The sequence below is a fragment of the Elaeis guineensis genome, chromosome 13 (assembly GCF_000442705.2).
Source record: "Elaeis guineensis isolate ETL-2024a chromosome 13, EG11, whole genome shotgun sequence".
Lineage (NCBI taxonomy): Eukaryota > Viridiplantae > Streptophyta > Magnoliopsida > Arecales > Arecaceae > Elaeis > Elaeis guineensis.
Genome location: NC_026005.2, coordinates 6,032,576 through 6,057,288, shown reverse-complemented (window position 1 = coordinate 6,057,288; position 24,713 = coordinate 6,032,576). Strand labels below are relative to the sequence as shown.

Below are 24,713 nucleotides of genomic sequence, written 5' to 3'. Positions count from 1 at the left end.
ATGTCAAGAACCCTAACTCACTGCTGCATTATCCATTGAGATGTTCTGATGACACTATGCCACCCCCATGCAAAGAGAGAACAGAAAAATGAAATGAAAAGATGGGATCAAAGTCTAGAAGCATTACTTCCTGGTGATCAATCTATAAGTTGGAGATTATCAAAATTTAGTATCCTTGCATGGTTGCACAAGAAGAATGAGCTACAAGTCAGCACAAAAATGATTGTTTTAACCAGAAGAATCGTCGTCCAGTTTACTGAATTGACCTAAAATCTTTGCCTTACATGCCGGACACATGAAGCCAAGGGAATCAGATGGCGGTTCAGCATCACAACCATCATGGCTGAACTCCCTGCTACACCACACACACACAGATGTTAGCTGACACCCAATGACCATTTTTGGAGATACGTCCCATCCTAACTCAGCAGAGGGGCATGTCCCATTTTGCAGTTCTGTCGCATAACCCATTTCAATGGATGGCTCAGTCACAGATATTGACTCTAGACCAGCCAAGCGAACAAATTCAGAAGAGTTGGCTGCACCAGGTAAGTTCTCGTGCTTCCGGCCAGCACTGCTGAGTTCATCTTCACACTGTTGCCAAAAAAAACCAAAATTAGAAAAAAAAAGCAGTATTGAACCAGGACAATATACATCATCCTTCTATAACGTAGAACATTTATTGGTGCTAAATTATCCTTCAGTACAGGAACATAGGCATAATAGAAAAACAATGAAAACAGGCAATGTAAAAATGGTATTGTATTTCTACTGTTACAGTAATTTTCATTTTTCCTCCCAAAGGAGGTTCAAAGTAACATGATGAAAAGCAGTGGGCAATTGCTTATTGGCAAATTCTGATCTTATTGTCAGTTCCATGATAAAAGCACATATTGCAGAGATGAACCAATAATCAAAATCCATGAGGGTGCACTTATTTAGGACCACTGAATAAAAGGTATGCTCCATGTGAAGATGAAGCATAGCATTCTTGGTCCACAACTCCACGTTGGGATACTAATCAGGAACGGTTTAGGATCAGGAAATGATGGCATTATATACAATGAGATATGTGCCTAGACTTGCATCAAAGACGAGTTCATCTATTCCAACATGTTCACATAAAAGTGGAGCATAGTTTACTCGTAGAGTGAATATACAAAAAGGACATAACACGTGGGTGCTTCTATATAGAACCACAAGGCATGAAAAACGGGTTAGATTCCATCACAACTGTGTTGCATATGCAAATGTGCATGGTAAATCATCAAATAATCATAAGTTTTATTGATCATTACAAGTAGCACTTCACCACAATGTTCCTGGTTATTCATTGAAAGCAACCACTATCAATAGAAAAGCACCTGCTTTACTGATCTCTATATCCTCAGAAATTAAAAGCTCTTTTCAGATTAAAAAAAGAAAGAAGGGTGAGTTAAAAGTGCCCTACAATTTTAAATTATACTTCCCACTTTAGCAATGCTGGAACAGAAAAGAGTAAATAACTAAAGTTGTTCTAGCATTTGTGAAACACGTCGGTATGTCACTTGTGTGCTTGTTGGACAACTCTGGCACAGGAATCATGCAGACAATTACAGAGCTCATGGGTGTACATCAGTTATACCAGCATTCATGCCTGCTTTTGTGAGGTTTAAGAAAAACAAATAAACATATCAAGTATAGATAACTGTGATTGTTATATGGTGAGCATGGAACCTCTAAATGGCTTCCACTTACTTTCCAATTTCATGTAATCACATATATGGCTCGTGCGAAAGCAATAGTTACAGCCATTGAGATGAAAAGATTTTGCAGTCAAGACAGTTGTTTGTAACGTGATGCTGTTATAAGAAATTTTCTAAATTTGAAGGTTACCAAGTGTATTTCTCCCCAACTATCATCTAGGATTGAAATAACTTTACCTGCTTTGGGATCATATCAAGGATTGGGACACCATCAGCTGAATGTACCCATGATGACGTGCCAGTCACATTACCCTGCAGGGAGTTTGTTCCATCATTGTTTGCAACACCGTCACTCAGAACAACCTCTTCGCATCCAGCATTGCTGCCACCAAAGCAATTTTCCAGAACATTACCAGGTTTATCCATCTCTTCAACTACAGATTCCTTCATGTCAATATCAAACATACAATGTGCATCAGCCTCAATGGCCCCAGTGTGCCCACTGACAAAAGTAGTGTCAGTACAGGAGGCATTAAATTCATCAGCCATTATATTCTCCATAACCGGTTGTTTGTCAGATAATGAATGGCAACCTGCAAATTCAGTTTTCAACCCATTGCCAGATGTATCAAGCTCACCAAGAATGTTTTCTTCCATGGAGCTAGCAAGAATATCATTTGCATAAGTCTCAATCCCATAAGATGATTCATTACCTGATATGGTTATCAAGTGACTTTCTGAGTTGACTTTCTTGTCAGTGCCATGTTTTCCAATTTCTGGAATCATGGTACATGAAGAAAGATCAATTTCATTATCAGTTTCGTGAGTCATGATGTCCATATTGAGGAGAGATGGGGAGATAGAATCAATGGGTGCGGTACCCATGGCATTATTAATGTCCACAACTTCCTCAGATTTGTAGCCAGTCATGTCATAATCATTAATGTTGTCAACAGAAATGCCCATGGTGGAGGGACCAATTTCAGTAACAGTTTCACCGGTTGCAATGTCCACATTTTTAGGAGGGGAAAACATGGCATCCAAGCATGCGTCAGGCTTGACATCTTTGGTATTGCTAGATGTGATAACCTCCTCAAATTTATGACCACCTATGTTACCACAATCATTACCCTGGCTGTCATTAGGTTTGAGATCCCCAACATTACTAGCCTCAACAACTTCGCATTTATGATCAATCATATCAATACTGTTAGCCTGATCATCAATAAATTTGCTTGTAGAAGCCTCTTGAGTGGTAACACATGAGCAATTTTGTGCCACATTGTTTACATCAACAACAGAAGGAGATATGGCATCCATGCATGCAGTGGATTTGTCATCTATGATATTTCTTTCCTGAACAATCTCATGAGATTTGTAATTAATCAAATTATGATCATTATTATGGTCATCAATAGAGATGCTTGTGCAGGCTACTTCAATAGTTTCACTACCACCATACTTTGCATTATGATCAATTTCAGGATTCTTGGTCTCCCACTGGAAGGAATCAACATGAAGTTCATCAGCAGATTTTGCATTACAAGTTTCTTCATTCTGTTTAGCCAAATCAGTCTCTGACAAACCATACGGTACTGCAGCTATGGGGGATGGATTAAATATCTTTCTTGTCATAATATTATCTGACAGTGCTTCAGCACTCAGACCTTGGTATCTCACATGAGCCCCAATATGCCCATTGTAGCGAGGTCTCTCATTAAAAGTCTTGTGACAAAACTGGCATTCATATTTACCATCTTTTACAATGACACCATCCCCAATGGATTTGCCAAGTCTACGCCGCTTCGCACTCCTTTGATGAAACAACAACTGGTGCTGCAAATATGTGTCCTTGTCACCAAATGTTAGATTGCATGCATGACATTCCAGAATATTTTTCACATCATCCATTGTCTGCTTCTCAGCCCTGTATAAGACAACTTGCTTCGGATTATTTGCGGAATAAGAAGCAATAGGGGTACCTGAAGACAAGCAGCAATTTTCCCCCGTAATATCTTCTTGATGGGTAAGACCTGCAGCCTGTTGCATATCCCATAAATCCAAAAAAAGTAAAGCTGAATTGGACCAAACATATCAGAATCATCTGTTAGACTTACGGATCTAGGAGTCAATTTATCAAGTTCACAAGTGCTCCCATCATTTCGAACAGAAACTGATTGCCCATCATTTGGGTGGCCAATAAGGGAGAGTATGTATGAAGAAACCTCTTTGCAAGACACAAACTGCTTCCCATTTGGGCTGGAAATGTGTGTTCACAAACACAGTTTCCAATTATAGGTAAGATACTCATCAATTGATCACAAACTGAAATGCATGGATGATCTAGCAGATAGCATATAATTAAACATTATCTTCTATAAATTAACATGAATTAACTAGACATTAAATGAACACACATGTTTCAACAATGGTAGCATACAGAAATTCTATGTGGCATTATTATCAGTAAATCACAAAGAGAGAAACGGAATATGAAGAACAGTGTAGGATTATATATATCTGTTATTCTTCCATGTCAGTAAATCACAAGGAGAGAAAAAGAACAGGAAGAAGATTGCAAGATTATATATATCTGTTATTCTTCCATGTACAGATAAATCATGACTAGATACCCTATAAGTTAAACAACACAGAAATAATAGATGTCTTAGAAGTTCTACAGCATAGTCAGACTAACTCGGAAAGCTTGAAAAGTAGTTTAATATGCAGCTCATCCTGTGCAAAGGAATTAGTAGGGCTTACAAAACCTGCAACTTAGGTCCAGATAAGTAGAATTAGAACATGACTCAAACAGGAATTGGAAAAGGCATCATATAATAAACTACATTTTCTGGAAAAATAAATTCACCAGCATTTAAGACTGAATCAAGGATTTAGGTATTGCTTGCCATGTACATGCCGACCAGTGGTCTGCACGGCATGTGCCACAAGCCATGCAATGCCAACACCTGGCATGGGCCAGCATACTGGGTGTCATGCCAATTGCAGTTTACATGGTTTGGCATAAATAGTCATGGCCATGGGCGTGGACTTTTTTTCCTTTTTGGGAATAGCCTACTTTAAACATTTCCTAGTCATGTTAAAAGTCATTTCACGCATTAGAAACATTAATTTAAAGCAATATATAGTGTCATATAATCAAAAAAAAAAAAGATGACATATATCCATGCTGGATATAATGCAATGCGTCATTTATGCAAATACAACATCCTAACAATGCATTGACATTACTTCAATGGATACTTCATAAAAATAGACAATATTAAAGGATTGAATAGAATGTTGATACACGTTATCTATAAAGTACTATGCAATAAAAAATTATCAATAATTATACACATTTTATTATACTATTGCTATTTTATGTTTTTTCAATTTTTAAATACTTTTAGTGTAAACCTGGTTTGACTGATTGACCCAGCAGTCAGACCAATGACCTGATGACCCGGACCCTTAGCCAAGTTCGTCTCTAGTTCGGGTTTAATAACTATGCTAAATTTGCACTGGACCCTTTAGACATGGAAATGTTTGGATATAATAAAATTTATGAGCTATTACTATTTAAGAAATTTCCTACCATTTAGAAGCTGTTACTTTGATACAACATCAAAGATTTGCAATTTCTTCATGTGTTGATTTGACTTTTTTATTGAGTCAAATAAGGGTTAGTTTTTACCAGCATGCAAAATCTTAAGCAAATGAAGATTTAAATGATATTTATATAAAAAGGTTTGATTTCAGTCAGTTGCTTGCTAGGTCATAAGCTGTTTGTTTATTTAGTCACACTTCTATTAATACCACCAACCTCCATGATCTTCAAGGTAGTCAGAAAACAGGGGAAAGGGTGGGGAGTAGGATGCAAGGGACCTGCCAAATGGTATCAAATCAGGGTAGTTTGTTAGAATTCAATACCAAGCAGTTTGCAGTGCCCCACCATCTCTGTGCCTCATAACTTATAGGATTGCCATAATACGTGCGAAGTGGCATGGTCAACACCCAAAACTTACACAAAACTACTCATTTTATGTTAGGATAGCACATTTATAAAGCCACCATTCATAAAAGTACAATGATACTGACTCTTCAAATAAGATATTACCATAAGGATTAAGGAATGCCCTTAAAGATGGTGATGATGAGAACATATCAATTGAATGGTTCCAACACTTTGGAGAGTAGACTTCGTAAAGCAGAAACCTCAAAAGTCAAAACCACCATTAGATTTTGCAATGATTGATATCTAGCAATTGCACTTATGCAAGATGCAAAGAAAATGATAGATATCTATCGGTTCCTTTTAGGTCATCACATTTTCCTCTTAAAATTGATAAGGTACTAAACGGACTGTGCCAAGCATACAAGAAGCACAAGTAATCTAAGTCAGAGGCATGTAGCCTTTATTCAATATGCAAAAGTAAATGGAAAGCTTGTTTACCTTGTGCGATCATGCAATTTTGATACAAGGGAAATAATTTGCAGATAAAATTTAGGAAAGGAGTGCGATTTGGGAGGAGATAATGTTATTAACATTAGGCATTCATGGTTCACTTAAATTCCATGGTCACCTGTGTTCCATGGCTGAAAAGATTCTTTGTTTATCTTTTGATGAAGACCATATTTTAATATCTAACCCCAAACCGGCCAGCTCATCTTCCCCTCCCAACTTATTGATGTTGCATTTAGTAAATGACAAAGGGGTTTGTTGTAACTTGTATGCCACTGAAGTTGGAATAGTCATTTTCATAAATATGTGGATTACACTGTAAAGACATCGCAGCAAATTATACAAGGAGAAGCAAAATAGCATTAAGGGTCTTGTTCGAGCTCCTTTTCATTATTATCTATCAAGTTGATGTCGACCAATTAAGGAACAAGTATACTAGCGGAGGTCCACGTGTCAAATAACTTGAGGATGGAGTGATGGAGAACCAACTAACATAGCATGTGCATGTGCAATGACGATCTAAGTGGCTTTGATATTTGGAAGGTGCACATGATTGACTTTATATGGGAGGATCTGCGAGGACTGTAAAACCTAATGTAGGCAGAAGTAAAAGAATAACTAGAAAATAACACCAGAAGAAGAGGATGATAAGAATGTCTGATGAATGAGAATGAGAATTCATAAAGTTGAACTAACTAGCTGGGACAAGGCATGCATGTTATCATTTGACACCAATCATTTATTATTTACATAACAATTCACTACTACGACACATGAAAATACAGAGACATACTAAGATTCAACTATCTTACATAATATTGCTACAATGCTATGTGCTTTCTAATTATTGTTCATAGCATATTGTGATTCACAATATGGATCTTATGATCCACATTATCATGGCCCTAAATGATCTAGATCACATTTAGCAAGGAAAATAGGATCTAGATCCATACTATGACTTAGGTCCTTCAGTCATACGATCCAACTTAATTATGCTATAGATATTAAATCATCTGTACATGGCTTTTAAGTTACTTATCATTAATAAGTCTTAAGTAGTAAAACAGCAAGCCAATCATACTTGTACCACCATATTGTAAAATTTTATCCATCTGTTTTTTCTAAAACATTCTACTAAAATGACAATCTAGTTGATAGGGAGCATAGAACTATCATGAATAACCCGACATAACATTTATTTTAAGTAGACAAGCCATATATTGGCTAGGGGTGCAAATGGGTCAGGTCAGACCATGTCATGAGTGACCTTGACCTGATCCGGTTCCTTGATTGGGTCCTAATATTGGACCTAGAACCAATTCAATAGAAAAGCAGGCCAGGTTAGGTCGGGTCCATAGCCAATATTTTCAATCAAATGGGTCATTCGGATCCGATCGGGTCTATGTATAACCGAACCCCAATCCGAAAAATTCGGATCTAAATTGGATCCAGATCAAACATAGCCAATTACATTTTAATTATCACATAACTCACCACTATTAACCACACAAAATACATAATAAACAATATTGCCCTCAAAACAAGTTAGGGTATAAAAATAATCTTAAACCTATTTTTATATTAAAAGTATTGCTTATACAAGTCTTAAATCACAACTTAGAGGCTCAAACAAGTTCGGGTCCTAGCGATATACTGAGTTCAAGTCGGGTCCGAATTCAGTAAATCTAGACTCAACCCAGAAAATAGAACGGATTTAATTTTAGAATCTGATCCAATCCCATGGGTCCTTTAAATGGATCAGATTAGATCTAAGTGGATCGGACCGAGTCACGGGTCAACCAGACCCATTTGCATCCTTAATGTTGGCACATGTTGGCAGACACTAAAGTTCTTATATTTATGGCTTTTATTCTCCCATTCATCAAAGCTATAAATGGCTCATTTCAATTTTATATTTATTTTATATCTTAAAAAATTAAAAATATGAAAAATCTTATCATTGCAATTTGATCCATGATTTATGTGATACAACCCACCATATGATTTATGACTCAATCCCAACCTTAACAACATTGGTTACAAACACAATGACTCTTCAAACAATAAGATATTGCATATTTGGAAATGCAAAAGGTTTCCCAATTTATACCTATTTTTACAATCATTTATAACTCATTAAATAAATACTATCCTATATCTTTCACACACAACTTATTGAATGTACACAAACATGTGTGTATCCATGTTGGTGCATGCATTCTTGCATGAATATTCGTAGTGTATGGTGCATGTATGCGCTTGAGGGTGGGTGGGCATGTGCGCATGTTGTTTTTGTATTAATAGAAGATGGATAGATATGTCTGCTTGCACATACAAGTATTTGGAATCTTGTAGCAATATGTAAATTTTGGTCATATTTACAAGGTATGATCCCTAAAATTACTAAATCTGACTAACATCAACATACAATAAATTCTAAATATTTTCACTTGTGCATCTACATGTGTGCACATATTTGATCCCAATATAGTTATTTTTTCAGAAGTGCAACTGGTGTATTATATTATTGTAGGATACCTGTCTGGTTGAAAGGTAAATTTTATAGCATAGCCATGTGATCAACCATATTTTATAGTACAGAATACTGGGCAGCTCAAAAACATTATGTGCACAAAATGAGCGTGGCCGAAATGAAAATTTTAAAATAGATGTGTAGTAATTTAAAAAAAAATGGAATAAGAAATGAAGTCATAATCAATCCATCTACAGAAGGAAGTGACCGGGAAAAAGAAAATAAACTTTTCGACGCTTCACATCACATATAAAATATTAGAAAAATGTAAAAATAGTTTGAGGAAGAGTGCTTCAAAATGCACGAGAACATAAAGCGTTCTAATTATGCAACAAAACTCTGTTGCCGTCAGCACAGAAGATATAATTAACTATACCATCAAGTAGACATTAAATGAATCGACATTACAAAAAGGAAAAAGGAGAAGGCGGGAAAGCTAGAAGCAAACCTAACGTATCGACGGCAGTTCAGCCAGGCTACACCTTCGTTCTTGTTGAGCTCGAGAAGCAGTTTCCATCCCCTTGGCAAGTCATCCCCCACCACCGAAGCATCAACGATCTTCCTCCTCTTCCTCCGGCTTCCCCACTGCCCTTCCAATCCACTCAAAAACCGCAGCAGCTCCTCCGCCTCTAACCCCGCCGTCCTTCGCCTGAGCTCCTCCCCGAAAGGATCCACCTTTTCCCCCAACCCGACCAAATCCACCGCCTCACCCTTGGCATTCAGAACCTCCCGATCCTTATCATCCACCACCACCAACACCTTGCTACTACTATCACCCGCATCGTGGTTCCGGAGGGCGCAGATGGGGGTGGCTACGGCTGGGGCTAGGGTTTGAGACTGGGATGGGAGTTGAGGAGGGGGCGCGGAGTCCTCACGGGCGAAGAGCTGGCGGAGGAAGGAGACGATCTGCTGATTCTCGCGGCGTCCTGGGTCGTCACCTTCGGCGCCGGCGCCGTCGGTGGCGGCCGTGGCGGAGGAGGAATGAAGGGAGGAGGAGGAGAGGAGGCCGCGGGGGCGGCGGCGAGCGATGGAGGAGGAGGAGGAAGGGGGGCCGTCGGGCTTGCGGGGGGCGAGGCGGAGGCGGGAGTATGTCTGCTTGCGGCTGCCAGCGCTCTCATTGAAGACGGAGCGGTCGATCTTGGGTACGACGATATCGTCGCAGCGGCGGGGGTCGAAGGCGTTGGGGCAGGAGAGAGAAAGGGTGTTGAGCTCGGCCTGGGAGAGGAGGCGGAGGTCGACCACCGGGATAAGCTCCGTCGCCATGGGAGGAGGAGAGTGCGAGCTTCGAGGGAAGGGATCTCACACACACACACACACACGGAGTGACAGAGAGGGGGAAGGGGGAGAGCGGGTCATGGACGGAAGGGGTTTGAGGGTCTGGATCCGATCACTCGGAAGCGACTGTTGAACAAGCTACCCCTCCATCTCGGAGGTCGTGGTAGGCACCTGCAATGCACGTGATCAGGTTTGTGAGATCATGAGCTTTATATATATATTAATTGAAACATCGTTTTACTTTGACAGATTTTCACTCACAGCTTCTTGGTTTTAAAAATTTTAATTGTCCTTTTTTTTTTTTTTTTGGGTACAGAATTGTGTCCTTTAAAAAAAATATCACATTGACTCAATGTGATCCTAAGGTTCCAACACCATTAGCGCACCATCCTACCTTCTTCTTAAGCTTTTTACAAAATCCTCTCCACTTCCCTGAACTATACAATATTTCCCATTCCACCTCCACCTCAGCGTAGGTCTTAGCGCTCACCGACCTCGAGCACATTTGCCGCATTGCCAGTGGCAGAGGAGACACAGAAGCGGAACAACACCAACCCTCCATGGTGGCTACTTCGGCGACAATGGGAGCTTTGGCCGGTATGCTCGGCTCAATCTGGAGTGGTAAGCAATTACGGCGGCGGGGAGGGGACTAAGCCAGCCTCATGTGCGCCATTTGCTACTCGAACCCTTCACTCTGCAATAAAAGAATTGGATGCTCCGCTTGATTGCCTCGATCGAGGATCAAAATCCAGGCGCAGAAGACGTAGCCACATGGAAAGCCATCAAGAAATCAGCGGTACAATTGCAAAAGCAAACCAATCATGATCCCTCAGGTTGCATTTCTCCGTTGAAATCTCTTTACAAAAGCACTTTGTTTTGCTCGTAAAAGTCGAAGTGACAAGGCCCGCCACACACCGCTCATCCAAATAAGCGACCTCATCTTAAACAAAAAAAAAAAAAAATAGTTAAAAGATGTTTTTTTTTGAATTCTTTAACCCTCCATAAATATCTAAGAGATGTTCAATATATAATTTATATAGAATTAAACATATAACTGAATGAATCCTCGTATACTTCTCTTATTTAAATTCTAACATCCTCATCGGCTAAAAATTCACTTCCGTTCAAATCTAATCACAAATATTGTAAATCCAATTACAAACACTATATATATCTTGTAAATCCAATCATAAACCCAACTATCAACTCAAATAAACTTGTATTGCAATATTCTTTAGCCTACAAAAATTAAGAACGGCATGAGTAGGATATCCACAAAATTTGCCCTATTTAAAATCTTACTACTTGAATCCATCTCAAACCCAATTACAAAATTATCCAAAAATCCCAAGCCAGTCCCATTAAAAAATGATCGAATTAACCTTTATTTTGCACAAATTATGAGAATACCCAAACACACCCAATCAAGGTAAATCTGTCCGATCAATTCAAATATCATATAAATTAGAATCTAAAAATAGTATGATACACAGTATCATAAGTTATTCGAAAATAATTCAGCAAGATTTATTATGGATTATCAAGAGAATAAATCCAAAAAAGAATGCTTTAAATAGAAAAAAAATGAATCCAAACCGTAGTTAAGCCTTCTAAAAATATGGAGTTCAAATCCTCTAACCCTATATATTTTTCTAAAAATTTATAAAATATATATAATTAGATTTGAATAACTGGTATTCGAGGGTCAAATCCTATATCTATCCTGAACGTAAACAAGTTCTAAGTTTAAATCCCAAACTCTTCTCAAATCCTATAAGATATTGCTGAAAGGGTTCTATTAAAATTCTGGATGGATCAATTATCCACTTAACTGCCATCCCTAGCATGGGCTAGATCCACTCTGGTATCATTTGATTTGTCATATCGAATCCTTGTAGGACATGAAGTCATCTATCTACCTGCTTGTACTAGTGAAATGGGGTATAACAGTATAAGATCAAAATTATATTTTCTCTTATTAATATTAAGATATTCAAAATTAAAGAATTGTATATTTTCTTACTTACTCTACTATGCTTACAATGTAAATATTGTCCTTTTCCTAGGAGCCAAGATAGGGACAAGATTGAGTTGTCATTTGTTGAAGGTCATAAATAACAGCCATGAGTGTTATAATAAAAATTGAACAGCTACTCTATTAACATGTCACGTACAGCTGCCCTACATCAGATTGTTAAACTCAATTCAGAATGGCCAACGGGTAAAGTGGGTTTGATTTTTTACATGAGATACGTTTATGTATGTTACGAGAAATTCTTTGTACATCGCGAATGGTGTTAAAAATTTAATATAGAACACATCATTCTATATGATTAATCCATATAGCCATCATTTTTCAATATATATTATAGACCTGTAGTTTCATTTTTTTCGTTTAAAAATTTTAGATGACGAAAATATATCCACTTTTTAAAAAAAAATTATGATATTCTATAATATATTATGACTTCTTACACGTAAAATGTCATAATATAACCCAAAAAATTATGACATTATATGACATATGACATCCTACATCAAATTAAAACTTTCTGCATGTAGGATATTATAATATAAAAAAATATTTTTATCCAACCACTTTCCAACATGCATTTAATGTCTGTAGTTCTGCTTTTTTTATTAAAAATTTTGAATGACGAAAATACTTCTACTTTTTTAAAAAATTTATAATATCCTGCATCAAAATTATGATTTCTTATATATATTATAATTTTTTTAAAAAAATAGAGATATTTTCATCATTCAAAATTTTTAAATAAAAAAAACTATAGACATTATATACGTATTGAAAAATAATGGCTATATAGACCAATTACATAAAACGGTGCGCTCCATGTTGAGTTACTGGGGCTTTTGAATATAAGTTTTACTTTTATAATAGAACAAAATAGAAGCAGAGAATCATAACAAATTTAAAAATACAAATTACAGTAATAGTTAATAAAAGCCTCTTGTTATTCATAAAAAATGTTAGGTCAACCATAAAGAACCTTATGGTTTAATAATGATTCTTTTAATAATACTTAAGACATATTTATAATTCTTTTATTTCAAGTAACCTTATTATTGCCTTAACTTAAATTTTTCTTCGTATTTTGTTTTACTATTATAACTCATTATATACTATCATAATAGCTAGGAATAGCTCATAAAATATAAAATTTTATAACATAAAATAATTTTATTTTCTAATTAAAATCTATGATAAGATTGTAGCCTCTTGCTGTTGTTTGCTGTTACCGCAGCCCACATTCCCCCAGTATCTCTATCTGCGGCCCTTCACATTCTTGATTTGCTCGGGACGATCGAGTGATCAAGGAGTTCAGAAACCTGACATGAGTTCACATTCGTGATCTAATATATAATCACATCTCCCAAATCAGTCATGGTAGGCACTGGACGTATAGTAAACTTTGCTGCCTTCTTAATTTCTTTGATGCACATAATCTTCAAGCCAAGTGCTTTCTTTGACAGAGATTTAAAAACGAATCATCAATAACTGAACTAAAAAGACACCCGCCCTATGACTTCTTCAGGACTGTCAAACTAGTTTCTCATCTGACAGCTATATCTTGCCGGAAATAAAATCAGCAGTCTACAGAAGCTTCATAAGCTTCAAAATATTTCAGTTCTTGACCCTCGCTTTAATAATTTAACCACAGGCAGGGCCATCTTCCAGCTCATTGGCCACAACTCTCCATTGGACCTCGACATGTCTGGCAATCCAATGCAGAGCAAAGATGGGGTCAATCAGTTGCAGAAAGCTATCTCTGATGTCCCACAGCTCGTTTACCCAAACAAACAGCCCATCAAAGAAAAAAAAAAAATGAGGGCATGGAAGGTGGCAGCTAGCAGCATTGCAGAACCACTCTCTGAGGACAGCAGGTGGGATTATCAGAGGCTGGCAACAGGCAAACAAGGGTTCGAGAGCTATGAAAAAGCGCAGGACCAGAGAAGGTGACAAGCAGAAAAAACAAGACACACAGCTCAAAGGGCAAGCACCAACACTTTTGCCATACTCTGCAAGACAAGCATGAAGCCCTCGGTTCAGAAGAAAAGAATTTGTATATGGGAGATAAATCGACTAAAGATATTTATCAGTAAAATTTATTAATATTGGAAGGAGTTCTATCCAAAGAAAATTTTCTAGAAGCATTCAACATTCATGAAGTATGAGGTTGCCAAAAAGTAGGTATTAGGGATGTGACATGGAGAAATGCTGCTTCACCTATTCCTGTAGAAAGTTGAGCACAGATGGTGTAGATTTGCACATAACAAGGGAATCATAGACTTTTGTTCATTACTTGCTTCAATTAGGGTAATTGTACACACTTTTTGTAGTTGTTGGTGGCTTTCTTGTTCGCTACAAGAAATTACTAGAGGGAAAAATGAGTTACATTTTACTTATCACTTTTGAAAACGATGTGCGACACAGGAAACAGAAGATGGGAAGAGGTAATGGAATATCCAAAAAACAATAAGCAGAAGCCCTTGATGACATATAGGAACCTACGGAGATGCATATAAGATATAATGAATACTAAATATTAACCTCTGGCTATCCGTAGACTGTGTGGTTATTAGATTCTTATCCATTTTTCCCTAACAATTTTCCATGCATTTTCTGCTTTATGAGAAAAGAAAATTATTTTTTTTTCGGAAGGTCATGTTGATAAAAAAAAGCACCGAAGAACTTACTGATTTGAGCACACACCATCAAGTAACTCATGGAAATTACTTGCAAAATAAATGGTTGAACTTCCAAAAATATTCAGTATGGCTGCAAGTGGATCTAATTGACCCATTTTTTATTAAAACCAACACAAAAATACAGGGTTCCTATCCAAGCCATGGTAATTTGTATCATGCTTGGATCAGAAAAAACTTAGTTCTCAATTCAAATATGGATTGATTTGGACCAAGCAAAACCAATCTGAACCCGAACCAAATACAATATAGTTTTTTCACACCATCCAGACCCTCCTTCAGTTAAGAAACTGAGGTGCTTTTAGGAATAAATTAATGTAGTAAATTAACTATCAGGGTTCCCGGTAGTAACTACATGTGATTGTTGGTAGGTGGACAGGTTGTTAAGAAAGCATACATCTTGTTATAAATGTTATCTTTTTATGTCATACATTTATGATAAAAAGTAATCCAACTAATTTCCTATGTAATGTTGTGGTTGTCCATTTTCTGATTTGAGCTAAAAGACCTCATGGATTGATAAAATATCTTATCCATCCAAATCCGAGTTTAAATGGATCAAGCTTGGATCATACAGGACCTGATCCAATCTCACTAGCTTGCAACCCTAGTATGAGGTTGGTTGTTGTCGAGACAAATTTTTACCAGAATGAAACTAGCTGCATCAACAGTGATGTCCTCTCTATTCCTCGAGAGGTTTGGGTTTTGTCTAAATTTTTCCATTATGAGATTAAGCATCCAGGATGATCAGTTTGTTGCATACCTTTTCATTCGATTCCAGTATACAAATAAATAGACTCCATTAAGGATGATCTAAGACCCATGCAAAATGACCGCCTTCTGATTATCAATATTGTGCCTAAATACCCCGTTCTTCAGAGGAAAGGAAGTTCATTTTGTCAGAAAGATCGCTCAGGTGTGCGAAGACAAAATCTTCCCAAAAGTCAATATAAGTCACTCACTCTTTAAATTGTGAGTCACAGAAAGATAACTACCAGAGCATGATATTGTGGTTTAATTGGTGAACAAAAGCCAAAATTCAAACTAAGATGTTCAATGGGATGCAGACTGGTTGTTGAAATTGCTCTTAATTGAAAAGTGATCTAAAAGCTGGCAATGTAGGAGGTTGTGATTAGTATTTCTTAAAATATCTGGTGGTTTATTGCACCTATAATGCCTTCTACAGTGGGATCTTGTAAGGACACTACTCATAACAAAAAAAAAAAAAACTTCAAGTTTGGAACTTGGAAGCAAACCAGAGTGGTGAGTGGTGGCTTCTTTTCACTACGTTCAATAGGAAAAGGTAAGAAGGTTGCTAACCTGGAAAATCAGCAAAATTCTGACATCGCAAATTTTGAACATAAATCTGAACGAAAGCTTGTAAAGGTGTTGCTGACAGGGTTCTTAATTATTCCGGCAATTCCTTTTAATAACAAGTAATTGCAGAAGAATCAAGCATCGTCCAATTTGAGAAATTGAGCACTAATTTTAGGATGAGAAGTTATAATACCCTTAAAAAAGGAATTGACAAGATCCAGCTCTACTTGACTGGATAAATTGAATATCACTCAGTTTGGAGGGAAAGGGGTGTGCTCTAAGGTGTGTGAGCCCCGACGCCACTCTCCGCACAAGATGCCCAAACCGGTCTTTCGTTCTTTCCACACTCCAAACACACACGCCCTTCTCTCTCTCTCTCTCTCTCACACACACACACACACACACACACCCCCATGCTCTCTCTCTATCTCTTGTATCTCTCTCTTGCATGCCCCAGGCTTCCTCTTTCTCATACCTCTCTTACAAGAGAGAGATACCTCATGTTGACTCTCCCTCATGTTGACTCTCACACACACACTTCCTCATGTTGACTCTCCCTCATGTCAACATGGTATACTCCCCCCCCCCCCCCCATCTTGCTCCCTCTTATACACTCTCCCTCATGTTGACTCTCCCTCCCTTTTCTACCATGTCAAGCCCTCTTCCTTGCTGCAATCTCTCCCTCTCTTGCATCCTCTCATGATAGGCAACCCTTTCATCTCTTCTCTCTCATCTCTCACTCGATCTCTCCTTCTGTTGCTCTCTATCTCTCATCTATACTTCTATTGTTGTGAGCAAACCCGCTAGTATTCTCCTTCCCATCTTGTTTTCTCTCAAGGCTAGAGGCTAGGGCTTCTCATCTCAAGGAATAAGTGGAGGATAGAAGGTATGAATCATCGGGTGATTGCATGAAGCAAAATATCTCACCCTATAATTCTAGATTTTTATGTACAGTTAAAATCTATAAAGATTGATCATGCATGTCAGGGCAAGGCTCACGTATAATAGAATTCTTCCAATGATAGATACTCAATGTTCCCATTTTCTGATTATTGCAATTATTTCTAGATGAATATAAGCAGTGAAATAGTCTTACTACTTTAAATAAATTTATTTAGGAGTTTTCTTGTGTTTGATAGGACATAGCAAGATTAAGTTTCAGCACCAGGCTACAAAGTAGTAGTTTTCCCTCGCCTAGGGCCACCATTTGGTGGTTGCTCTTATGGCTTTTCAGCACAAAGTTGTAGTGCATCTAAAGGCCTCTTAATTGTTTAGACCTTGCAGTGTAGACATGAAACAAAGGTTATGCAGCCCCCTGTAGGAGAAGATCTACATTTTGGACCTAGGATCAAGCTTTTGAGTGGTCATATGGCCCTAAATAAATGCTTTGATCATGTTGTCTAGACAGTGTAACCATTGCTCCTTGTTGGAAGCATCTACTTAATTACTCATGATTTGGTAAGTTACCTCTATCACTTCTAGTAGGTTGAAAATTAAATTTTATATAATTATTTATTTGTAATGACATTTGATGGATTCATTATGTTGAAAAACATGGTATCATGTGTGTAGCTTTTAGATATTTTGTATTGCAAAATTAGCTAGTTGTATACCCTTGAAAAATTGATTTATGGTTACACATTGCAAACATATATTATGAAAATAAATAGTCTATATTTTGTATAAATATCATGTTTTTTATAACTTGGATGAAGTACAGAGAAGCAACAAGACTCTAACATTTATTGGAATGGAAACCTGTTATTTTGGGAATTTGTGTCAATTTGAAAATGAAAGGATTATTTATGTGTTGGGAACTTTGTTTATGAGAATAACTTTAGAAATTCAAAATCTTAATTGGGTGATACAAACATACCTATGGACATTGGTGAACCTTTGCGAATGATACTGAAAACTGAACTATGATTTGGTTTGTAACTTTCCCAGATTGACTATGATCCCGCATAGCCAGCGGGCTCATCATTGCAATTGCCATACTCAAAGACTATTTTCTTTCGAGCCTTGACATAGGGCAAAATGTGACAGTTCTAATCGTTGGCATTGTTATGCTTAAAACTAGTTTCTTCTATTGCCTCCATCACAAGGTTAAATCTAATTTCAAGCCTATACCAAATGGACAAATGTGGCTTCAGGCCATGTCACGGAGCTAATAGTGGCCATAATCATAAAGACGCAAAGAGAGTGAATAAATTGTCCAGCTGAATCTTCAGAAAACTCACTGAATATGTTCAACAATTATTTTTTTATTATAGTTTAATTGTTCCACCTCTTTTACAAGTTATGACTTGTTGAACTTTTCAAATTATTTGTTATACGTTTCATAATTTACTTCCAATATTTGCATGAAATTATTATTATTTATTTATCTATTTTATTTAGGTTAATTAGCTCACTTCTCTTTGTTTTTGTTTTCTTTTCAAAACACCAAGAATTGGTTATTGGTTATAGGAAGCATGAAAGGCTTAGACCATGTTTGGTGTTGCTTCTACTGTATAAAAAGAGAAGAAGCCAGAAGCAAGGTTTTCTAGCTTCTCCTAAAAGTGTTTTTATTTGCAATAGGAGTAGTTAGCAGCTGAATCCAATCTTTCCCATTAGTTTACTATGCATAGTAGTGCAAAAAGAAGGTCCAACTGCAGAAGCACTTTTCATAAAATGTTACCAAACACATTGTCCTTCAGAAGTGCTTTGTTGCATTAATCGCAAAAGCACTTTTTTAAGCACTACCAAACATGCCCTTAGGTTTGGAACTATTGTCTTAGTTCCTGTTAGCCTTAGTTGTGCTATAACTTAGTATGTTGTGGTTGGAGGCAACTTCGAGAAATAAATATTTCAGAATTTCATATTAGTGGATTTCCTAAGTTTGAAGATTTGTTGGATTGGGTTCTAGTAGTTGTTTTTTTCCTTTTTTCTTTTAAATAGTGGGTGGCTATTGATGCTCTGAACTTGACAATTGTTTGTCATGTGGAATTTGATTAGAATATTTCTTTTTTGTGGTTATTGTTGTTGGATTATGATTACAAGTACTACACCTTGCCTTTCTTTTAGGACCTAGCTCTATGGGATATGCAGTTATTTGTCAAGTGCCTTGGCTCATGCATTCAAGTTGGGAGCATGAGAAAAGTACCCTTTACACTATCTTCCACGTTGACATCTAGATCATCATCGTCATTGTCATTTTTTTTTTTTTTAAAATAGGAATATCGTTATTGTCATTTTGGACTTTTCACTAGCAGTAGTCACACCCATTACCAACCAGTAGAAATAACAAACCTGACCTACTTTGTCAGCGTAAAAGCAAATAATAATCTGTTTCAAAAATGAAAAAGGCAAAGGTTTCTAAAAATACCATATAAATGAACAAGAGATGAAGCAAGGAGTTAAAAAAGAAAAGGGTTAAATGCAAATAACTTGAGATACCCACAACTCATCGAAGACAAAAAAACACATGGCAAGACTGCCTCATCCTACAAGCGCAAGATTAAAGAGGCAAGCGGATCCAACACACAGCCACACCTATAGATGCATAGACATATGAAGGCATATATGCATGGATTGTAGAAAAGCAACAAGATGGAAGTTGGATGGGAGGCTAAAGAGAGGATGAGATGAAGAGATGGAAGAAAGCACGCAGAGAAAGAAGAGGTATGGATCTTGTGACAAAGTGAGAAGGTTCTCTATTATAATAGCATTACCTCCCAATTGAGACTTAATAAATAGGTGACAACTATAGCATTGATCAGCACCTTGAATTGATGAAGTTGTGTTGCCACAAAGAGAATTATAAAAATGAGGCTCTCAAGAAAAATCTATGTATTGATCAATCCTGGTCCACCCTAATTGTTAAGATCTTTGGCTTTCCAATGCTGGGCTCTATCCAATATCCTAGTTGCAAGAAGCAGCCAATTAACATTCTAGTATCCATGGTTTGTCATAACGGTGCATACCATCTCATACCAAATGTACTGTACCATATCACTACCAAACCAAGATGCTATGTCTTGGTATATGCCGAACCGACCTCCATATTGGGCATATCGATATTATGCCAGCATGGTACCAATACAGTGTCCAGTATGGAGATGGCAAACCTTGCTAGTATCTATTCCACAAGGACATTCTACTAAAATAGACTCCATTTGGAATACTTGTAACTGAAGCTTTAGTACCCTTTATAACCTTAGTTCACTCACATAATTCAATAGCCTTTATATCCTTAATTCACTCCCTTAAGTAGCCCAAGTCACATTAAGTGAACCTGTATCATTATCATCCCACCTATAATTGCTTTCTCTCAAATGTTTCCCAATGCAACTATCATTCAACTCTTTCATTCTACATACTTGAAACAAAATGCAAATGCACATAGTCCTTCACCGGCACAATTTGTGAATTATTGACCTGCCTTGCCAAAAAAAATCAACCTAAACCCAATCCAAGTTGAGGACAACCACTCATTAATTACACCTTCCACAATGCATGCTAAAAAGGGATGGAAATCCTATACTCTGAATGCCTCGAACATCTCGGGACATATACATACAAGCAACCAGTATTACAAACTCAAATTTCAAACATCATAGATATGCTTGTCACCCTCTGACATTTCAAACATCTGATTTCATCATCTCACCTCCCAGCCACATAGTAGAACTACCCGAATCATCTCCATCACTCCTTCCCTTGCAAGATTTTAGGTTCAGCATTAGCAATACCAAATCCTCACCCTCTGACATGAATGGATCTTTTGATAACACACTTATAAACACAAAATTGTATAGAAACTACTTCTACAAGAATATCTTTCATATTCTCCAATATAGCATTTACTCCATGTTTCAGCAGATTAGGAATATCAAAATCCACTTCCTTTGGAGTCCTAAGAGGCTGACAAGATTTTCAAAGTTCTCAAGTCCCAAACATGCAATTGAATACTAGTCAGCTTACACCAGAAGTGGACTCTCTTTTGGTGTCATAGCACCTACTTGACTACCCAACAAGCAAGAAGGAAACATTTCCTCTTGTGATCTTAATTGTAGGATTCTTTTCTTTAAGTGCTAAACTGTCTCAAAGAGTGCATTCTAGTTTTCTATTCATGTGATCCGTCTTGGACTGTTCTTAGCTTTCTCATGAACATTGTCAAAGAGATTGCTACCACCGCTCCAACTAAATCACAATGAATTAATTTGCACCCTTTTTGTCTTTTGATCCATTTCAGAGCATAATCTGATAAGATATTACATGTTTGATATAAGTTAGATTCCAAAAAGATTTACTAAGTATGACAGCCCATAATTTGGATGCCTCTTAGGCCAACTTGCTTTGTTTTCTCGCTTATATAACTCATTCACGTCAACACTCTATCATAAAGCTGTAATCCTAAGTTGGGATGCATGAATAGGTCCTGATACCAAATAATCCTATAAGGTGTCAAATTATCCAAACATTAAAAAAATAGAGATAATGAACATCATCATATACAATGATGTATCTACAAATATATATCAATATTTTTACTCTATTACAAAAAAGACTAAATAATGATATATTTACCGCAAAAATATTTCATTAAACATAAGGAGATGAACTATGCATCATCTGTGAAATGATAGTCATGGAGTACTGCAAGAATGGCAAAACTGAGCCAAAAAATCATATGTCTTATTAACACAGGTTGAATTATTTGCCTTCTATTCTAGAAGAATATCTACATGCTGCCATTATAGGCTTATCATAGGATCACACTATATAATTTATCTTTTTTTTTTTTCTTCTTTTTGGTAAGCTATGTAATTTGTCTTTATCCTATAATAATCTTATATTATATTAACAAGTAAGATGTGATTTGAACCCAAATGAAAGCTTTGCTTAAGCATTGGAACAGTTAATTGATTTGATTGAAAGAATTACACATTACTAAGATGCAAGCAACAAGCTAAAATAAAGCAAGAAAAGTGAATCAGTGATGTGTAAGTTCAACAAAGAAAAAATAATATGCCAACGAGTACAAGAAGTTACCAGTCAATAGCCTGTAATGAATTACTCAAATACCCCTAAAATGGAGGAAGTTGCCTCAAAGCCCCAATCTCATACAAGTTGCCAGTTCCAGCAGCGACCAAATCAACCCAGCCTGCCTTGCTGCCTTCATTGCCAATGATGCTCCACTTCTCAAATCAATCTATATTAACATATAAAATAGGCAATATCAGCCATTAATCCTTTTTTCAACAATTGCCTCGCCTCTTTCAGATTCTGTCATGCATGCATATCTGAGAAACGTCTCGTTGAACACCACCTGCGGGTCCTTCTCGATCAAACTCCCATCATCCTTATAAGCATCCTTCAAGAAAACAGCCCAATTCATTGCAGTGCCCGCAAGATAAAATGCCCGGGGCTGCTTCAAAAGCATCTGGTACGTATGCTTCGTGAGGTTGAACTCTTCCTTGAACTCCACAATGTGGTGAATCCAAGCCCTCTTCTCCAATGTCAAGCTCAGGAATTCATGAATCACGCCTACCCGGTACTTCTCTGCCTCCAGCGACCATGGTTTCAGCTCCAACCCGTTAGAATAGGGGGACACCAAGGGGAGAGTAGTCAGAGAGTTCAACCTTCTCTCGTCATCCTCCTCCAGAGGTAAGGACTTTCCATGTGGAATTGTAAATTTGAAGGTTCTCCGAACCCGGGCCTCATCGGGGACAAAGTCGCGCTCCAGGGCACTGACGGCAAGCGCCGGATCCCACTCCACGAGCTCGAGCACATGGCGGCCGTCGGGGTCGACGGCTATGCGGAAGAAGTCCGGGTACTTGCGGACCTGGTCACGGAAGTCGTCGGGGAGGCCAAATAGGAGGCGGCAATGGTGAAGCTTGGCGAGGGGAATCCGGCGGCCGGCAGAGATCATGAGAAGCTTGCGGACAGTTGTGACGCGCTGGGGCTCCATGGCGTCCATGAGGGCGCGCTCCTCTTCGAGGAGGGAATCCATGAGGGGGGTGAAGGCGAGGTAGGGCTTGGAGTCGGGGGGGAGGCGGGGTAGGTGGAGGAGGAGGGGGTGGCAGGCTGCGAAGTGGGAGACCTTGCGGCCGCGAGGGAAGCCGAGCTCGCGGTGGAGCTTGCCGGCGTCGGCGAGTGGGAGGCGATGGCCGGGGAGGCCGGCGAGGAAGGATTTGGTGCGGGTGATGAAGCGGAGTTGGGCATCGCTGTGGACGATGGCCTCGAAGTGGAGGAGGCGGCGGCCGGCGTCGGGCTGGATGGACCGTACGCGGGGGCTCTGCAGCTTCTTCCGGAGCTTCTTCCGCTGCCGGCAGCCAAGAAAGGGGAGGACGTCAGCGGCAGAGGGAGCGGAGGGGGCGGCAGAGGCGGCGCCGGAGAAGATGCTAGGGTCAAGATTAGGGTTTCGGGAGAGGAGGGAGGCAAGCTTGGCGGTGGCAAAGCGGCGCCATCCCATGAGCTCGCGGTGGTAGAGGGTTTACTGTGGTCTTCAGAGAGGGAGTGGCTTTACGATTGAGGTCGGAGTCGTTACGATACAAGATTACTGCTTCGCCGGAGACTCGGAGGTGCGTCTTTTTAGGCCCGCTTGGATAATTCTGCGCAGAGAAATTCTCCGTGCACCGCCCGCAGGACAGAAAATCTCACTGTCTTATTGACTAACCACCGTTATTCAATATATATTTAATATTTATAATTTTTTTTATTTAAAATTTTAAATAATAAAAATATTTTTTAAAATTTATAATATTTTTTAAATAATAATATTTTCTCACAAAAATTATAATACTTTTTTTTTAAAAAAAATTATGATACCTCTTCATGAAATTATGATACTCCTTGATAAAAATTATGACACCTCTCTTTTACAAAATTATGACATTCTTTCATAAAATTTATGACATTTTTTCATAAAAATTATGACATCCATTTTTTTACAGGATGTCGTGAAGAAGTATTATAATTCTATGAAAAAAGATATCATAATTTTTATGAAAGGATATTATAATTCTGTGAAGGGATGTCATAATTTTTTTGAAAGAGAAAGAATGTCATAATTTTTATGAACGGATGTCATAATTTTTAAAAAAGATATTTTCATCATTCAAAATTTCAAATAAAAAAATAAAATTATAAATGTTAAATACACGTTGAAAAACAGTGGCTACGTGATCCAGTAGGATAAAACGGTGCCTTCTGCGTTAGATTTTTTATATCGTGAACGGTGCACAAAGAATTTTTAATCCTGCATAAGGGCAATCCAAAAATTTTAACAGATCGGATCAAACTAGAACTATATTTATATAAGAGAAATTCTTTGTGCACAGCATATAGTGCACCACTCCTTCCCGTTGGACCACATAGCCACATCTTTCAATGCAAATTAAATGCATCAATTCCGCTGGTTAAATATATCAATTTTATTTTTTAATTTAAAATTTTAAATAATAAAAATATTTAAAATATTTTGAAAAAATTATGACATATGTAGTTTATTTATTTATGACTTTCTAAAGATATATTATGACTTTCTAAAAAAATATTTTCATCATTAAAAATTTATAAATTTTTCGTCGAGATGTTAAAACAGACCACAAGATGTCATAATTTTTTCAGAATAGAGAGATATTTTACTCCTTCAAAATTTTAAACCAAAAGACGGAATTGCAAGCATTTAATGAACGTGGAAAAGCGGAGGCTACATAAT

At 37.6% G+C, this 24,713-nt stretch overlaps 2 protein-coding genes across 4 annotated transcripts; both read right to left on the bottom strand.

Moving 5' to 3' along the window:
* Window positions 1-104: 104 nt before the first annotated feature.
* LOC105056808 (uncharacterized) lies at window positions 105-10,494 on the bottom strand. Its single transcript, XM_010939126.4, has 5 exons — window positions 10,356-10,494; window positions 9,135-10,132; window positions 3,803-3,944; window positions 1,923-3,725; window positions 105-594 (listed from the first exon to the last, which is right to left on the bottom strand). The coding sequence occupies exons 2-5, from the start codon at window positions 9,947-9,949 to the stop codon at window positions 229-231; spliced, it is 3,126 nt and encodes a 1,041-aa protein (XP_010937428.1). The 5' UTR covers window positions 9,950-10,132; window positions 10,356-10,494; the 3' UTR covers window positions 105-228.
* Window positions 10,495-10,764: 270 nt separating this feature from the next.
* On the bottom strand, window positions 10,765-23,647 carry LOC105056806 (protein WHAT'S THIS FACTOR 1 homolog, chloroplastic). 3 transcript variants are annotated; one of them, XR_012136294.1, is made up of 3 exons: window positions 22,320-23,647; window positions 22,043-22,202; window positions 10,765-10,901 (listed from the first exon to the last, which is right to left on the bottom strand). XR_012136294.1 is itself a non-coding variant. In XM_073247668.1 (1 exon), the coding sequence occupies exon 1, from the start codon at window positions 23,463-23,465 to the stop codon at window positions 22,230-22,232; it is 1,236 nt and encodes a 411-aa protein (XP_073103769.1). In that variant the 5' UTR covers window positions 23,466-23,646; the 3' UTR covers window positions 21,961-22,229. The 3 variants fall into 3 exon arrangements, 1 of the variants encoding a protein (XP_073103769.1); XR_012136293.1 differs by lacking the exon at window positions 10,765-10,901 and adding an exon at window positions 13,387-14,002; XM_073247668.1 differs by lacking the exon at window positions 10,765-10,901 and having other exon boundaries at window positions 21,961-23,646.
* Window positions 23,648-24,713: the final 1,066 nt, after the last annotated feature.